This window comes from Streptopelia decaocto (assembly GCF_964273445.1).
Source record: "Streptopelia decaocto genome assembly, chromosome: 1".
In the NCBI taxonomy this organism is placed as follows: Eukaryota; Metazoa; Chordata; class Aves; order Columbiformes; family Columbidae; genus Streptopelia; species Streptopelia decaocto.
Window position 1 is genome coordinate 57,188,203 of NC_138663.1, and position 15,593 is coordinate 57,203,795.

Sequence of the window (15,593 nt, forward strand, 5' to 3'; positions counted from 1 at the left end):
AGGTCTCCCGAGGGGCCCTCGGAGCACCAGTCAGAGCAGTACGTTCAACAGACTGCTCCGCCGTCATCAATCACGGCTCAAACCTCTGCTCTACCGTCATCAACCGCGGTTCCGCTGTCTGCGTCACCGCCATTAATCACAGTTCAACCCTCTGCCCCACCGCTATCAGTCGTGGAAGAAAAAAATGGACTTTTTTTTTCCTGTCCCCCCTTGCCTAGAGATTTAGGTGGGGAGGATCCCCCCGTGGTGAGCCAGACCGAGCTAAATAACGTAATTCCTATAAATTTGGGTCCCCCCAGCCTGCCTCCACCTCCCTCCCGCGCTGCTGCAGAGCAGATTCCTGAGGGTGGGAGTAGAGTTTCAGCGCGTAAACCGAACTTACCAAAAAGCTGGGATTTACCCCCAGCTTCGATTACAGTTAAACCACGGGACCCTGTGCGTTTCTGGAAGAGGGTGAAGGCTAAAGGTATGGAAATAGGGGACTGGGATTTATCAGAAACTATATCGGTTCCTACCCCTGTTACTGAGGTGCCACCCGTTGAACCTGTTGACTCTATGGCGTTTCCCGTCATATACCATAACGCTACATCTGTGGGTGTATCTGTGGGAAGGGGGGAGAGGGAGGGGCAAAAAGGGGGAAGTGGGGGGGAGAGGGGGTTAACAATACATCTGCCAGGATTTTATTGTCACCCCGCAATCTTAACCCTCGACAAGCTACTACATAGAAACAACCTGTGGCTATTGTGGGACAGTATGGTGAGAATGCTAACAGACTGATATACCGATGGTTACTCTGATCAAGAAAGGTTATGCTTGTGTCATTAAAGGCCAAGGATCAAAGTGGATTCCCACGAAATGGGTCAAGCCTTGGCTGAGCAAAGACAACAAAGATTCAACAGATGCAGATGGACAGGAGGGAGAGAAGTTGTGAGGACTGTTTCAGATGTAAACCATGAATCCTAATTCAGTGTTATAGATGCAGACAGACCTGGTGATCTAGAAGCCTGTTAGCAAGCAGGTGGTGTCCCTTCTGTGGAGAATGGCAATTTGAGCAAACAGCAGGAGACTCAAAAGGGCAATATTACTTTTAGATAATTAATACAAAGATGAGGTAAAATTATGAGACACTCCTACCATAGGATCTATTACACTCTTTCTCCTTGATCTAGCAGCTGGTAAAGCTTTAGGAGACATATCAAAGTTAAGCTGTTGGTCTCTTAAATAGGTTAATCTAACTTCTGAGATGCTAATTCAATTACTAGTAGATGTTGATGGTATTAGGCAGGCTACTCTACAAAATCACAGAGTTATAGATCTTTTCACACTAGGTTATGGTTGTGAAGACTTTGAGAGAATGTGTTGTATTAACTTCTATGATCATTCTGAATCTCCAAATCTCTCACCAGCTTTGTTGCCCTTCTCTGCACTCTCTCCAGCACCTCAATGTCTTTCTTGGAGTGAAGGGCCCAAAACTGAACACAGGATTTGAGGGGCGACCTCAGCAGCACCCACTTCTCTCCCCGTGTACCCCAGTTCACATTTCTGTTGCTGGCTGCACCACACAACCATCACGATCATGTGGTTGTATTAATAATACAAGTATTCATACTTAATTACATGTATCATAATTTATACTACTGTATTGAAACAAATAAACAGCAAAGTCAATTATACTGTTAAGCAGCCATTCTTTATTTTATCAGCGCTGGGGAACACTGGGGATAAGTTCTCCATAAGTTCTCCACTGACTGGATGTTCTTGCCATGCTTATATTCACACAACTGTTACATATTTATTACAATTTTTGGAAATTGTTAACATACAATACGTCTATACTAGGAAATAATTGCATAATCATGAAGTTAGTCTCAAGTTAGTTACAATTGATCGGTATCTTACTTACAATACATCTATTAATTGCGAGTCAAATATAAGCTAAACACTCTGCTCCTAAACAATGTATCACTTAGTCTTCTGTCTCCCTCTTGTCCATTCACCAAGAGATGCCAGGGAATGCAGGCAGAAGGGCGTGCAGGGCTCTGGGTGAGTTCAGGCCCTTATCAAGTAGCCTGTCGCAGCCACACCACACATCTATGCCTCTGGCAGCTCTCCTGTGGCTGACTGTCCCCTGGCGGGGTCCCTTCCTAGGCAGCAGGTGTGTGGGGTGGTTGGGGGTGGTGGATCTGGGCCCGCACAGTTGCTCACTGCTGGTGGCTTTTTCCTCTTCCAGGTAAGTGGTGCAGACACCATCCAGTGAATTTCATGGTGCTGGCTGTGCCCGTGGCTTTGGTCCTGGCTTTGGCAGCGGCTGTTGCTGTGCTGTCAGGTAAGGGAGCAGCAGCTGCCTCTGTGCAGCCCCTCAGCACAGAGCCGTGTGTGCGCCAGGCTGCATGTGGCCCCTTCCCCTCCGGGCTGGGGCAGGTGTTGGTGTGTGAGGCCAAGGCTGGTGGGGTCAGACCCTCAGGCTGGCTGTTCCCCTGTCCTGTCCCAGGGGTCCTGGGGAGAGGCAGGGACACCCCCAGCTGTGCCCTGGGGCAGGCTGTGAACCCCTGGGGTGTCTCTCCCTGTGGGTCCCTGGCAGCAAATGGGGGATCCCTGTGGGGGGAGTTTGGGACTGCCCCCTTCCCTGCCCTATAGAGCTGTGTCCCCTGGTCCCTGTGGAACAGAGTCCTCTGACCTTCTCCCTTTCCCTCTCCAGCAGGAAGAGATGGAGCGAGTGCAGCTGCGGTGCTGGGCTGTCCTGACGACTGGGTTGGGTACCGCAATGTTTGCTACTACCTCTCGAGAGAGGAGGGGAGCTGGGAGTGGAGCCAGGAGCGGTGCTCATCGCTGGGGGCTTCACTGGCTGTGATCAATAGGGAGTGGGAAATGGTGAGTGAGGGGCTACTGTGGCAATGTGGGGGGTGTGGGTTGGGTGCAGACCTCAGGGTTGGTGCTGGGAGGCTGGCGGTGCTTCTAGGGACAGAGATGCAGTTCTGGCCTGTGGCCTCAGAGGGAGGGAGGCACAGGGTACAGTGTGGAGCCCAGGGAGCGTGTCCTCCCGCATGGAGCTCAGCGGGACCGCAAGCACAGCAGAGCTCCAGCAGAGCAGGACCAGCGTGTCTGGCCAGGCTGGGGAGCTCTTGCAGAAGCTGTGGAGCCTGGTGGGGCAGCTGTTGGGTGGGAGGTGCTGCTGTCTTGGGCCTCATGTGGGGCTGGGACAGGGACTCTGGGTGAGCAGCAGCTCCTGACTGTTGGCTTCTCTCTTTCCTCTCCAGGAGTTTCTATCACGCCTCAGGGGCAACATTGACTACTGGGTTGGGCTGCACAGACAGGATGGGCGCCCGGAGTGGGTGGACGGCAGCAGCTTCAACGACACGTGAGTCCCGTTGTGATCCAGGGTCACGGGGAGACCATCCTGTGGCAGGGGCCTGGTGGGACATGGCTACAAGGATTGTCCCTTGCAGGCAGCCCTTGTCCCCTCCAGGTGCTTATGGAGAGAGCTGCTTCCCCAAGGGTACTGACGGTGTCATTGCTTATTCTTGCAGGATCCCTTTGAAGGGCCAAGAGCCTTGTTTCTTGCTGAATGACCATCATCTCTGGAGTTCAAACTGTTTGCGGACCCACCATTATCTCTGCAGCAAGGCCCAAGCTGTGATGTCAAATAGTTGATGGGGAGAAAGGACCTTCTTTGTGCTGGCAACTCCACAACTTTGCCACTTCTAGTTTTATATTTATATTTACTAGTGGTGTATTAGTATTTTAAGTTTTTTAAACTGTATTTATCTCAATCCAGTTTCTCCTGTTCCTTTTGATTCCCTCACCTGTTGGAGGGGTGGGAGAGAGAGTGTCTGTAGAGGTTTTATTGCCAGTTCGGGTTAAACCACGATGGGGGAAAGAAGTTTTTTTTTCCTAACTTCTCCTTTTCCTTGCAAGCAGCATGCCTGTACCCTGATTTTCCTTTCTCCAGAGGAAAAGCACCCCTGTGGCCGCGACCAGGTGTTGGGGCTGCTCTCTGTGGCAACTTTGGGGCTGTTTAGCTGCAATAGTGGCAGGAAGCTCTGGCCCTGCTGACAGGTCGTACCTTGACAGTGGTCATCAGTGGTTTGGTTTCCCGTTCCCCCCTCCATGTCCCAGCCCAGTGCCTTCCTGGTTCTTCCGTGACATGGAGGATGAGGATGGTTACATGGTCTCGGGGAAGCGGGAAGTCACGGGGAGTTTGGGTTCCCTCCAGGATGCAGGTAATGGTGGGTTGTATCTCTTGGTTTCCCCCGGCTAAACTGGTGTCAGAAAGTATGGGGGGCAGGGTGATAATGGGTGTGATGAGAGAAGCAGGGTGATGCCACCCATCATTTCTCTGAGGGCTGCTCAGGGCAGGGAAACTGAAGCCTGGAGTGTGGGAGAAGGGTCTGGTGGGGCTTTTTTCCAGGTGTGTGATCCCAAAAGTGGAAGCAGAGGGATTTTTGGGGGACACTCAGCTCCTGCTGCTGCTGGTCCATTCCTGGGGTCACACCCTTGTGCAGGGGGGGCTGCAGGCATTTGGAGGGGTCACCCGCTGTCCACAATGCTTAGGGCTCTCTGGGGATGGAGGGGGCTTGACAGATGCTTATGAGCTCTCCTTCTCTTTTGGGAACCCCTGTTCCTTTCTGTGGGATGTGGCCTGCCAGAGCCCCAGCAGAGTTTTGCCCCACAGTGGGTGCATGTCCCCGCATCAGCCACCCGACGTCCCCACTGCCTCCTCAGGGCCCTGAGAGCCGCCCTGTCCCTCATTGGCCATGGTGAGTTGAGGAGTTGCAGGAGGACACACACAGGGTACCCCTAAAACCAGGCTGAGGATCCATCTCTCCCAGTGTCTTGGCTGGTGGCAGAGAAGGGCAACCTGAGAGGACCAGGGGGGTGAGTGACTATGTCGCTGGGACGCAGTTGTGCCGATTTGGATGGTGTCTGCCTGGAGCTGAGGAAGAGCCTGTGTCCCCTACAAGATGACACACCCCCCATGGTGTCCCCTCATTGGGACTGGCCCCCACTCCTACAAATAAGCCCTGACAGAGAAACCCTCTGGCATTATCTCCACCCTGGGTGCCTTAGTGTGGCAGTGTCCATGTGTCCATCTGCAGAGGGTGAGGGGTGCAAGATCTGCCCCTCTGGCTGGACGCTGCGTGGAACCGAGTGCTACTGGGCTGCTGATGAGACCAGCTCTTGGAGTGAGAGCCAGGAGGACGGTGTGAATTGGGGGGCTGAGCTGCTGATGCCGGGAGACCATGATGATCAAGAGGGAGTGGGAAATGGTGAGTGAGGGGCTACTGTGGCAATGTGGGGAGAAAGGACCTTCTTTGTGCTGGGAACTCCACAACTTTGCCATTTCTCATAGCACAGAAAGGTTTGGGAATTGCCTTCTCAGCTGCAGGTCTGTGGTGCTGCTGGCCTCAGGAACCTCTCACTGCCAGTTCTCTGAGGAACCTGCAGGTGTGGAAGGCATCAGGGACACTGACTGTGTGAACTGAGATCTCAAGCACAGAACTGGTTTCTTTCTCCTGGGAACACCCCAGTGCTCATCTTACTTTTCTAACAATTCACCTCTATCTGCTTTTGCGCCATGGTGATGGAGCTGAAGGTGCTGCTGCCAGATGAGATGGGTCAGAGAGCCTGGCTGAGGTCCCTGGCCCTTTGCCAGAGTGTGAAGTGGACTCTGTGTGGCACACATGACCAGGACAGACCTTGTTGCTCATTTTCTACTAATTTTTTTCCTAAAACATGGTGTCACAGAGGCACCCCGAGGTTCGTTTAAGGGACAGAACAACTTTTAGTAAACCGGTGAGAAACAGGGTTTTAGCACTCCAAAAGTGACTTGAATACAGGTTGGGATATCAGTTGAGGAAAATTACTAATGGGCAGCAACTAATATAACAGGAGGTCCACAGTGTGCATGCACGTGGCTTCACCCAAAACAATACTGGAGCCATCCCCGAGTCCAGGAAGAGTACACATTTGCCTGGGCATGGTGTGGGATTATTTTAAAGGGATACACGTACTTGTATTGAGCATAGAAAGTGTACACTTGCAATCCTGCAAGGGTAAATTTATAATACACTCACAATCCTGCATGGAATCTTACACGTGCTTATGTGGAAGCACGGGAGGAAAATACACTCGCGATTGTGCGAGGAAATAATTTGTACACATGCTCGTATTGAGCATGGAAATTACGCGTGCAAATGTGCACGGAAAGTATCAATACACATGCAAATGTGTATGGAAAGTAGATACACTCCCAATCCTGCTCGGGTTAATTTTACTCACGCATGTGGCGGCAAGGCAAGCGGAGTCTCATTTTCCTTGCAGGCAACATCCCTGTACCCTGATATTCCTTTCTCCAGAGGAAAAGCGCCCCTGTGGCCTTGACCAGGTGTTGGGGCTGCTCTCCCTGGCAACTTTGGGGCTGTTCAGCTCCAATAGTGGCAGGAAGCTCTGGCCCTGCTGACAGTTCACACCTTGACAGCAAAAGCCCTGCGTGGTCATCAGTCGTTTGGTTTCCTGTTTGCCCCCTCCATGTCCCCAGCCCTGTGCCTTCCCGATTCTTCTGTGACATGGAGGTGTGGGAAACTACAGTGGGTCCATGGATTCCCTGACGGAGGGTATGGGAACAGAGATCAGCCTTGGGCATATTAAGGTTTACCCATGAGGAAGATGGAAGTAAAGGAGTATCTGGAGATATTAAGGTGTACCCGTGAGAGAGAAGGGAGTAGAAGAGTAACATTGATGACAGCAAAATTAGCCAATGAGGTGTTACTGCTGTAACTTGTAACCAATAGTGAAGAGACACATGAATTGGTAAAACTGTATAAAAATGCACTCGTGGCAATAAATGACATCTCAACCACAACATCTGGTGACCCCGATGTGATCCTGTATGAAGAAGGATCTGGCATGAAGAAGAGACAGCGGTGAAGCTGTGACAGCCGAAGACGAGCTGTGGAGATGGAGCCCGGTACAGCTGACAGAGCAGCAGGGGGGAGCTGCCGAACATCCGGATCCTTGAAAAGACACCACGGCAAGAGTTGGTGAACTACCAGAAAACGGCGGGGGTGGAAGTTATCTAAAGAAGGGGGTACTAATATTACCTACATGGAAATTGCTTCTGAAGAAGTGGGGTATTAGCCTTCTGGAACTGACTTTACAAAGGACTATGTTACTATGGGGCAAAGCACTATCCAAAGACTTTGAGAGGATTAAAAGAGCAATGGGAACAGGCAGAGACAGCGGAGGGGGGTGGCTTTCCTGGGCTAGACTTGGGAAAAAAAAGAGTGCACTGTTCCGAACCCCCCTGTTACTAATGATTCTCCAGCAGCGTTCAAGTCTGTGTTATCTGATGACTCAGACGAGGATCTGCAGCATTTTCTTGAAAAGTTAAAAGGAAAACGAGTATGTGTACGTGTTGCCCCGAGATGGGATAAAAACCATGAAAGACTCAAAGCAAAATTAGACCTATGCAATGTAACAGCTATAGAGCATTTAGAACAGAACAATGGGGATTCGTTGAAAGGGGCAGGTATCCCCCAACTCTTGGAAGAGACACTAATTGGCACACCACAATTACAGGCAAGATTAGTTTCTGAAATCCTGAGGCAGTCAGCAGACCTTGCATATCGAGCTGTGCTAAAGGTGCCTGAAACTGACAAAGCAGCCAAATAATATACAATTGTTAATCAGGGTCCCAATGAGAATTACACACAGTTTATTGGCCATCCTCAAGAGGCCATCAATAAGCAGGTTGAAAACTTAGAAGCTGAGGAAGCACCAGTGTTGAAATTAGCAGTAGAGAATGCTAATGTTTGCTATCAACATGATATCTGTGAGTTTTACGGTACATATTATGTGCTTCTGTGTGTTGCGTCTCTGAAAATCAAGCAGCTTGTCAGGAATGTGAGTTAATTGTTTTACTGGTTGTTGTCAGAATTGTTTCTTTGTGGTATAAGTGTGCCATAAAATCTTCTCCCCACTTTTCCCACTCACGGCGCTGCAAGCAGCCCTGTGCTTCCCCCCCTCCCTCCCTCTTCTCATGGTTTTTACTTATGAGATAGGGTCGGAAATGACTGTTTTCGGTCGTGTTCCTAAGTAATCAGTATTGGGAGGTGTTTTAATACATAGGAAAGCACTTGGAAATATGAGGAAGGAAGATCTTGTGAAATCTTATGGTCAATGGTGGCTGCTGTGTAAGTTAGATGAATGGGAGAAGTGACTGGAGGATAGAACCTTGAAGTCTAATACTTTGTTACAATTATCGATGTTTTTAAGGCGAGCAGAGAAGAACAAATAAATCTCTACAAGACATCGTTAGATCATTACAGACAGTTTGACAGGCAGAACAGTTTGAACTTCAACAAGCTGAGAGAGCATTAACTGATAACGCACAGGTCCCAGTAAACTTGCTGAAGTCTGCAAGATGCTTTCCTCATTAACCTGTTTTCTTTGGGGGTGTATCTGTTTAAGCATGTTGCAGTTTTAGTAGGTCTTTGTGTGGTACGGTGAGTTCACAGACTGTTAAATAATGAGAATCCATGGACTCAAAATATGCGTTTTGTGATAATACAGAAGATCATGAGTAATTTGGTTCTTTACTGTGTGAATGTGATGGTAAAATTCTGTGTGTAGCAGCTGTTATTTTTCTTTCCAGCATGCTAGCTTTATTCCAGCATTCAGACTTGCGCAGCTCTGTGACAGGCTGTGTCTCATCTTGGTGTATTAAACTTGGCTCCTTTGTTTGCACAGTAGGTAAAGAATCCTGGTTTGGGATAACAGTTGTAGCGCACCAGATGAGATGCTAATAAAAGCCTTGCCCAGTCCAGCTGCTGCAGTGGCGGGGGGGGCAGATGCCGATTGGGCTCCAGCGCACACTGACCTGTTTTGTCAGGGAGACCCAGCGGTACCTCTGCCTGGCTGAGCTGTGAGCGGCCCAAAGGTGCAATGCAAAAATCGAGAAATTGTCTTGAATAAGTGTAACTGTGACCCATCTGCAGATTTGAACTTGGTGTTTGTTTTTCATATCCGAGCTCAGTATTTTAGTTTGCATATATATATATATATATGTGTATATATATATGTGTGTATATATATATGTATATATATGTGTATATATATATGTATATATGTATATATATGTGTATATATATGTATATATATGTATATGTATATGTATATGTATATGTATGTATATATGTATATATGTATATATGTATATATGTATATATGTATATATACATATATGTATATATATGTATATATGTATATATATATATTTGGTACCAAAATAATTTTGTTTGGGGAGATAATTACAAAATGGGAACCGGTTCCGCTGCTAAAATACCACCCTGCATCCTTACATGTTAGAGTAATTTTGGGGAAATATTCTGAAAAAAGAAAACTTGAAATGAAACTGTGTTCGAATGTGGCTTAAATGTGGAATTCTGGGCTTTAGTGCTGTATTGCAATTAATGTTGTTGTGCAGAACTGTGCAAAAATCTGGGCGAAGTATGGTACTGTAAGTTAATTTTCTAATTTTGAGACCAGAAAATAGTTTAAATTGTTAAACTCTGATGCACATTGGGGGAAAAAAAACCCATCAAACACAAAAAACAACAGCAAAAAAAAACCCCAGACAACCAAACCAAACAAAAACAGAAACATACAAACCCTAAATGCTATGATGGATGTGAACTTGGTATTGTATGAGGTTGTATTTAAAAGTTGCTAGAATATGAACTGTTTTGGATCTAGGAAATTGGAATAATGGATTGATGTTTAATATGCTGGTTTTTGACATCTGTACATTTTAAAAGGTAAATGAAGCTAAGGAATGTAACTATTGCTGAGCTACTTGGACTTGCATACAAAGTGTATTATGGTTGGAATGAAATGGGCAAACAAAAAAGCAAAATATCCCTGGCCTTTGTTGTACAGTTTGAATATACATTTCAGCCCTGTGTGAAGCTGCAAGATAAACTCAGCTCATTGTAACTGAGGAGTTTGCCAGAGCCTCCTGCTTCATACCAGCGATTACACCACCTGCGTGGCCTTGGCTACATCTGAACTGCAGCAAGAAGAGAAAAAAGGAAAAACCTGTGTTCTGGTTTTGTTAAAAACAAGTTGCTCTTGTAGTTATTTTGCCCTGGGCGGGCTGTGCGAGTCTATATAAGGGCGGGTACAGCGTACAATCCCCTGAGTTGCGTGGTGCTGTGCAGCGGGTTGGTGTGTGTGCAGAAGCGGAACGCGGGTGCGCATCTCCGGTGGGTGCTACTCGGGTTTGGTCGCTCACTGCGGCGGGAGGCCGGTGCTGTCGGGGCGAGGAGAGGCCGGGGCGGGTCGGGCGCGGTGCTTGGCGCTCTTTCTCCTCCGTGCTGCCGGTCGGGCGGTGCGCTGCCCAGCGCTGTGATGGGCGCTGCGGGGAAGGGACCCTGGCGGGCTCGCTCTCCTCTTGGCCCTCGCTTTCCCCCGTGGGGAATGGCGTTTTCTTCCCCCTGCTGCCGATGGAGGAGCGGATGTTTGTGTCCCGCCCCCCCGCCGCCCCGTTGCCGCTGTTCTCCCAGCTGTGCCAGGGAGGGAGCTGTGATGAGCCAGTCGGTGTTGTGAACCATTACAGAAGAGGGCTCAGCCCTGGAGCCCGCTTTCCCATGCGGGGACACTGCTGCCGGGGGTGGTACAGGGAGGGTGAGCGGTGGGAAGGGGGATGCTCCCGGCCAGCGAGTGCCTTGTGACCAGTCTGGGCAGGGTGTGTGCAGGGTGGTGGGGAGAGGTGACGAGGGGCCGGGGAGGGTCGGGCATGGTGCTTTCCTCCCTTTTCTCCATGCTGCTGGTCGGGCGGTGCGGGGAAGGGACCTTGACGGGCTCTCTCTCCTCTTGGCCCTCTCTTTCCTCCATGGGCGATGGCGTTTTCCTCCCGCTGGTGCTGCCTGGCGGCTGCGCGACTTCGGACAGAGGCAGTAGGGGGGTTGTCTAATAACTAGGTGTGATGGGACAAGCAGGGTGATGCAATTCATTGTTTCTCCGAGAGCTGCTCAAGGCAGGAAACTGGTGCCTGGAGTGTGACAGGAAACAGCAAAGTCAATGATACTGCTAAGCAGGAGTTCTTATTTTATCGGCACTGGGGATCATTCTCCATAAGTTCTTCAACAACTGGATGCTCTTGAGTTGCTTCTGTTCACAAAACAATTACATATTCATTACAGTTTTTAGAAATTCTTAACATACAGGACATCTATACTAGGAAATAATTGCATAATCATGAAGTTAGTATCAAGTTAGTTGTAATTGATTAGTTTCTTACTGACAATACATCTATTAATTGCCACTCAAATATAAACTAAACACTCTGCTCCTAAACAATGTATCACCTAATACCCGGCGATGCGCTGCCCGGAGGGTGCGAGGAAGGGACTCTGGCTGCCTCGCTCTCCTCTTGGCGCTCCTTCTCCTCCGTGCTTTCCTCCCTTTACTCCGTGCTGCCGGTCGGGCGGTGCGGGAAAGGGACCTTGGCGGGCTCGCTCTCCTCTTTGAGCTCCCTTTCCTCCGCGGGGGATGGCGTTTTCTTCCCCCTGCTGCCGATGGAGGAGCGGATGTTTGTGCCCCCCCATGTTGCCGCTGTCCTCCCAGCTGTGCCAGGGAGGGAGCTGTGATGAGCCAGTCGGTGTTGTGAACCATTACAGAAGAGGGCTCAGCCCTGGAGCCCGCTTTCCCATGCGGGGGCACTGCTGCCGGGGGTGGTACAGGGAGGGTGAGCGGTGGGAAGGGGGATGCTCCCGGCCAGCGAGTGCCTTGTGGCCGGTCTGGGCAGGGTGTGTGCAGGGTGGTGGGGAGGGTGCTGGGGGCCAAGGGCTGGTCCCTCAGATCACTGACTCTCTGTTTGTATCTCCAGGTGTTGGGAACTGTCTGCAGTGTTACAGGCAGAGCAGGGACAGGGTAGGGTTGTGCAGGCAACACCTTCCTGAGCCTGTGAGTCCTCCAGGACTGGCTGTGGCTGATATTTGAGGCCCTAGGGTGGCCCTGCTGGGTATGCAGAGTTAGACATCTGGATCTGCTGTGTCTTCATTGTGTTCTCTGCAATCTGCCAAGACAAGGATAACGGTTGTCATCATAGAACTATGTCCAGGCTTGACTGGAAACAGATTTTGCCATCAGTTACGACGCCTTGGACACAAGACCATGTTTCCTCCCAGGAAGAACCGAAGCAGGCCTTGGGTCCCCAGGATGAAGGGGCATCCATTCACCAAGAGATGCCAGGGAATGCAGGCAGAAGGGCGTGCAGGGCTCTGGGTGAGTACAGGCCCTTATCAAGTAGCCTGTCACAGCCCTCACCACACATCTATGCCTCTGGCAGCTCTCCTGGGGCTGACTGGCCCCTGGGGGGGTCCCTTCTGCCTCCCTAGGCAGCAGGTGTGTGGGGTGTTGGTTCTGGGACCGCACAGTTGCTCACTACTGGTGGCTTTTTCCTCCTCCAGGAAAGTGGTGCAGACACCATCCAGTGTATTTCATGGTGCTGGCTGTGCTCGTGGCTTTGGTCCTGGCTTTGGCAGCAGCTGTTGCTGTGCTGTCAGGTAAGGGAGCAGCAGGTGCCTCTGTGCGGCCCCTCAGCACAGAGCCGTGTGTGCGCCAGGCTGGATGTGGCCCCTTCCTCTCTGGGCTGGGGCAGGTGTTGGTGTGTGAGGCCAAGGCTGGTGGGGTCAGACCCTCAGGCTGGCTGTGCCCCTGTCCTGTCCCAGGGGTCCTGGGGAGAGGCAGGGACACCCCCAGCTGTGCCCTGGGGCAGGCTGTGAACCCCTGGGGTGTCTGGTCCCTGTGGGTCCCTGGCAGCAAATGGGGGATCCCCGTGGGGGGAGTTTGGGACTGCCCCCTTCCCTGCCCCATGGAGCTGTGTTCCCTGGTCCCTGTGGAGCAGAGTCCTCTGACCTTCTCCCCTTCCCTCTCCAGCAGGAAGAGATGGAGTGAGTGCAGCTGCGGTGCTGGGCTGTCCTTATGACTGGGTTGGGTACCGCAATGTCTGCTACTACCTCTCGAGAGAGGAGGGGCGCTGGGAGTGGAGCCAGGAGCGGTGCTCCTCGCTGGGGGCTTCACTGGCTGTGATCAAGAGGGAGTGGGAAATGGTGAGTGAGGGGCTCCTGTGGCAATGTGGGGGGTCTGGGTTGGGTGCAGACCTCAGGGTTGGTGCTGGGAGGCTGGCGGTGCTTCTAGGGACAGAGATGCAGTTCTGGCCTGTGGCCTCAGAGGGAGGGAGGCACAGGGTACAGTGTGGAGCCCAGGGAGCGTGTCCTCCCGCATGGAGCTCAGCGGGACCGCAAGCACAGCAGAGCTCCAGCAGAGCAGGACCAGCGTGTCTGGCCAGGCTGGGGAGCTCTTGCAGAAGCTGTGGAGCTTGGTGGAGCAGCTGTTGGGTGGGAGGTGCTGCTGTCTTGGGCCTCACGGGGGGCTGGGACAGGGACTCTGGGTGAGCAGCAGCTCCTGACTGTTGGCTTCTCTCTTTCCTCTCCAGGAGTTTCTATCAGACCTCAGGGGCAACATTGACTACTGGGTTGGGCTGCACAGACGGGATGGGCGCCCGGAGTGGGTGGACGGCAGCAGCTTCAATGACACGTGAGTCCCTTTGCGATCCAGGGTCACGGGGAGACCGTCCTGTGGTGGGACAGGCAGGGGCCTGGTGGGACGTGGGTGCAGGGACCCGTCCCTTACAGGCAGCCCTTGTCCCCTCCAGGCGCTTATGGGGAGAGCTGCTTCCCCAAGGGTACTGACGGTGTCATTGCTTATTCTTGCAGGATCACTCTGAAGGGCCGAGGGTCTTGTTTCTTGCTGGATGACCATCATCTCTGGAGTTCAAACTGTTTCCAGACCCATCATTATCTCTGCAGCAAGGCATAAGCTGTGATGTCAAATAGTTGATGGGGAGAAAGGACCTTCTTCGTGCTGGGAACTCCACAACTTTGCCATTTCTCGTAGCACAGAAAGGTTTGGGAATTGCCTTCTCAGCTGCAGGTCTGTGGTGCTGCTGGTCTCAGCAACCTCTCACTGCCAGTTCTCTGAGGAACCTGCAGGTGTGGAAGGCATCAGGGACACTGTGATGTGTGACCTGAGATCTCAAGCACAGAACTGGTTTCTTTCTCCTGGGAACACCCCAGTGCTCATCTTGCTTTTCTAACAATTCACCTCTATCTGCTTTTGCGCCATGGTGATGGAGCTGAAGGTGCTGCTGCCAGATGAGATGAGTACAGAGAGCCTGGCTGAGGTCCCTGGCCCTTTGCCAGAGTGTGAAGTGGACTCTGTGTGGCACATGTGACCAGGACAGACTTTGTTGCTATTTTTGTACTATTTTTTTTTTTTTAAACATGGTGTCACGGAGGCATGCTGAGGTTAGTTTAAGGGACAACAGGGTCCAAAACAATGGTTACAGGTATAACCAAATGAGGCACGGACTCTGAACTTGGAAAAGGGAAAGGTCGTTAAGTTCTATGTAAAAAGTTATGAAACTTGTTTAGGAAGTTATATTGATAGAGGGAACTAACATTGTAAGGGTTAAGCAAGTATATAATAAGGGCCTACTAACAAGCTAACATTTTAAACCACATAATTAATATCTAGTTTAGAGTTGTATGTAACTAATTGTGCTAAAAAAAGCAGGAGTTCATTAAATGCCGAGATAAGAAGTTTTCCAGCACCAGCTGCAACCTTGAGGAGACAAGATAGCCAAGATTTACAGCAAAAAGGGGGCGCCAGTCTGGTTTCAGTCGGCTTGGTAGCTTGGGTTCCAGCCAGTTCCTGCTAATGAGCCAAAGGTAAAAAGTCCACTTTGACGAAGCTGAAGGAGCCTTCATCCAAAGACCCCTAAAGACCCTTCCTCAACAGGCGCAACAAGGGAGGGTCAAGGAGGGGAATATGTAAAAGGTTATCTGAGACTCATTTTAATAAAAAGCGGGAAAGGTCATGAATATGTATAGGCGTTTCTGGGGTCTTTATGAATATGTAATACCATACTGTATTTAAGCACACTTCGTATTGTTAAAAGGGTGCGTGTTGGGCAGAGTGAATTCCGCGCGCACACAAGCGCTGTTTTGCTTATGCTCTAATGAACACATGTTTAAAGAATACAATTAAGGAATTGGATTAAACCTTGTTTATCCATAGAAAAAGCGTAAGTTATTTATTTCAGAGGTGTGGGAAACTACAGTGGGTCCATGGATTCCCTGACGGAGGGTATGGGAACAGAGATCAGCCTTGGGCATATTAAGGTTTACCCATGAGGAAGATGGGAGTAAAGGAGTATCCGGAGATATTAAGGTGCACCCGTGAGAGAGAAGGGAGTAGAAGAGTAACATTGATGACAGCAAAATTAGCCAATGAGGTGTTACTGCTGTAACTTGTAACCAATAGTGAAGAGACACATGAATTGGTAAAACTGTATAAAAATGCACTTGTGGCAATAAATGGCATCTCAACCACGACATATGGTGACCCCGATGTGGTCCTGTATGAAGAAGGATCTCGCATGAAGAAGAGACAGCGGTGAAGCTGTGACAGCTGAGAGGGGACAAGCCAGGCTTGATTAGCTGTGCATTCTAATTCCTCTTTGATACGTG

The 15,593-nt window shown here is 50.4% G+C and overlaps 2 protein-coding genes across 8 annotated transcripts in view; one reads left to right on the top strand and one right to left on the bottom strand.

The window, feature by feature from the left end:
- LOC309442373 (C-type lectin domain family 2 member B-like) overlaps positions 1–15,593 on the bottom strand; it is a 60,084-nt gene that overhangs the window by 2,666 nt on the left and 41,825 nt on the right. The gene's annotated exons all lie outside the window — the stretch shown is intronic.
- LOC309442337 (C-type lectin domain family 2 member B-like) lies at positions 1,994–15,272 on the top strand. Of its 7 annotated transcripts, none has more exons than XM_082058103.1 (6): positions 10,203–10,262; positions 11,888–12,285; positions 12,471–12,566; positions 12,940–13,112; positions 13,499–13,599; positions 15,167–15,272. In XM_082058103.1, exons 2-6 carry the CDS (start codon positions 12,114–12,116, stop codon positions 15,255–15,257), a joined length of 633 nt encoding a protein of 210 aa, XP_081914229.1. In that variant the 5' UTR covers positions 10,203–10,262; positions 11,888–12,113; the 3' UTR covers positions 15,258–15,272. The 7 variants fall into 7 exon arrangements, with proteins under 7 accessions (XP_081914232.1, XP_081914230.1, XP_081914231.1 ...); XM_082058102.1 differs by lacking the exon at positions 15,167–15,272 and adding an exon at positions 13,779–14,241 and having other exon boundaries at positions 12,943–13,112; XM_082058101.1 differs by lacking the exon at positions 15,167–15,272 and adding an exon at positions 13,779–14,239.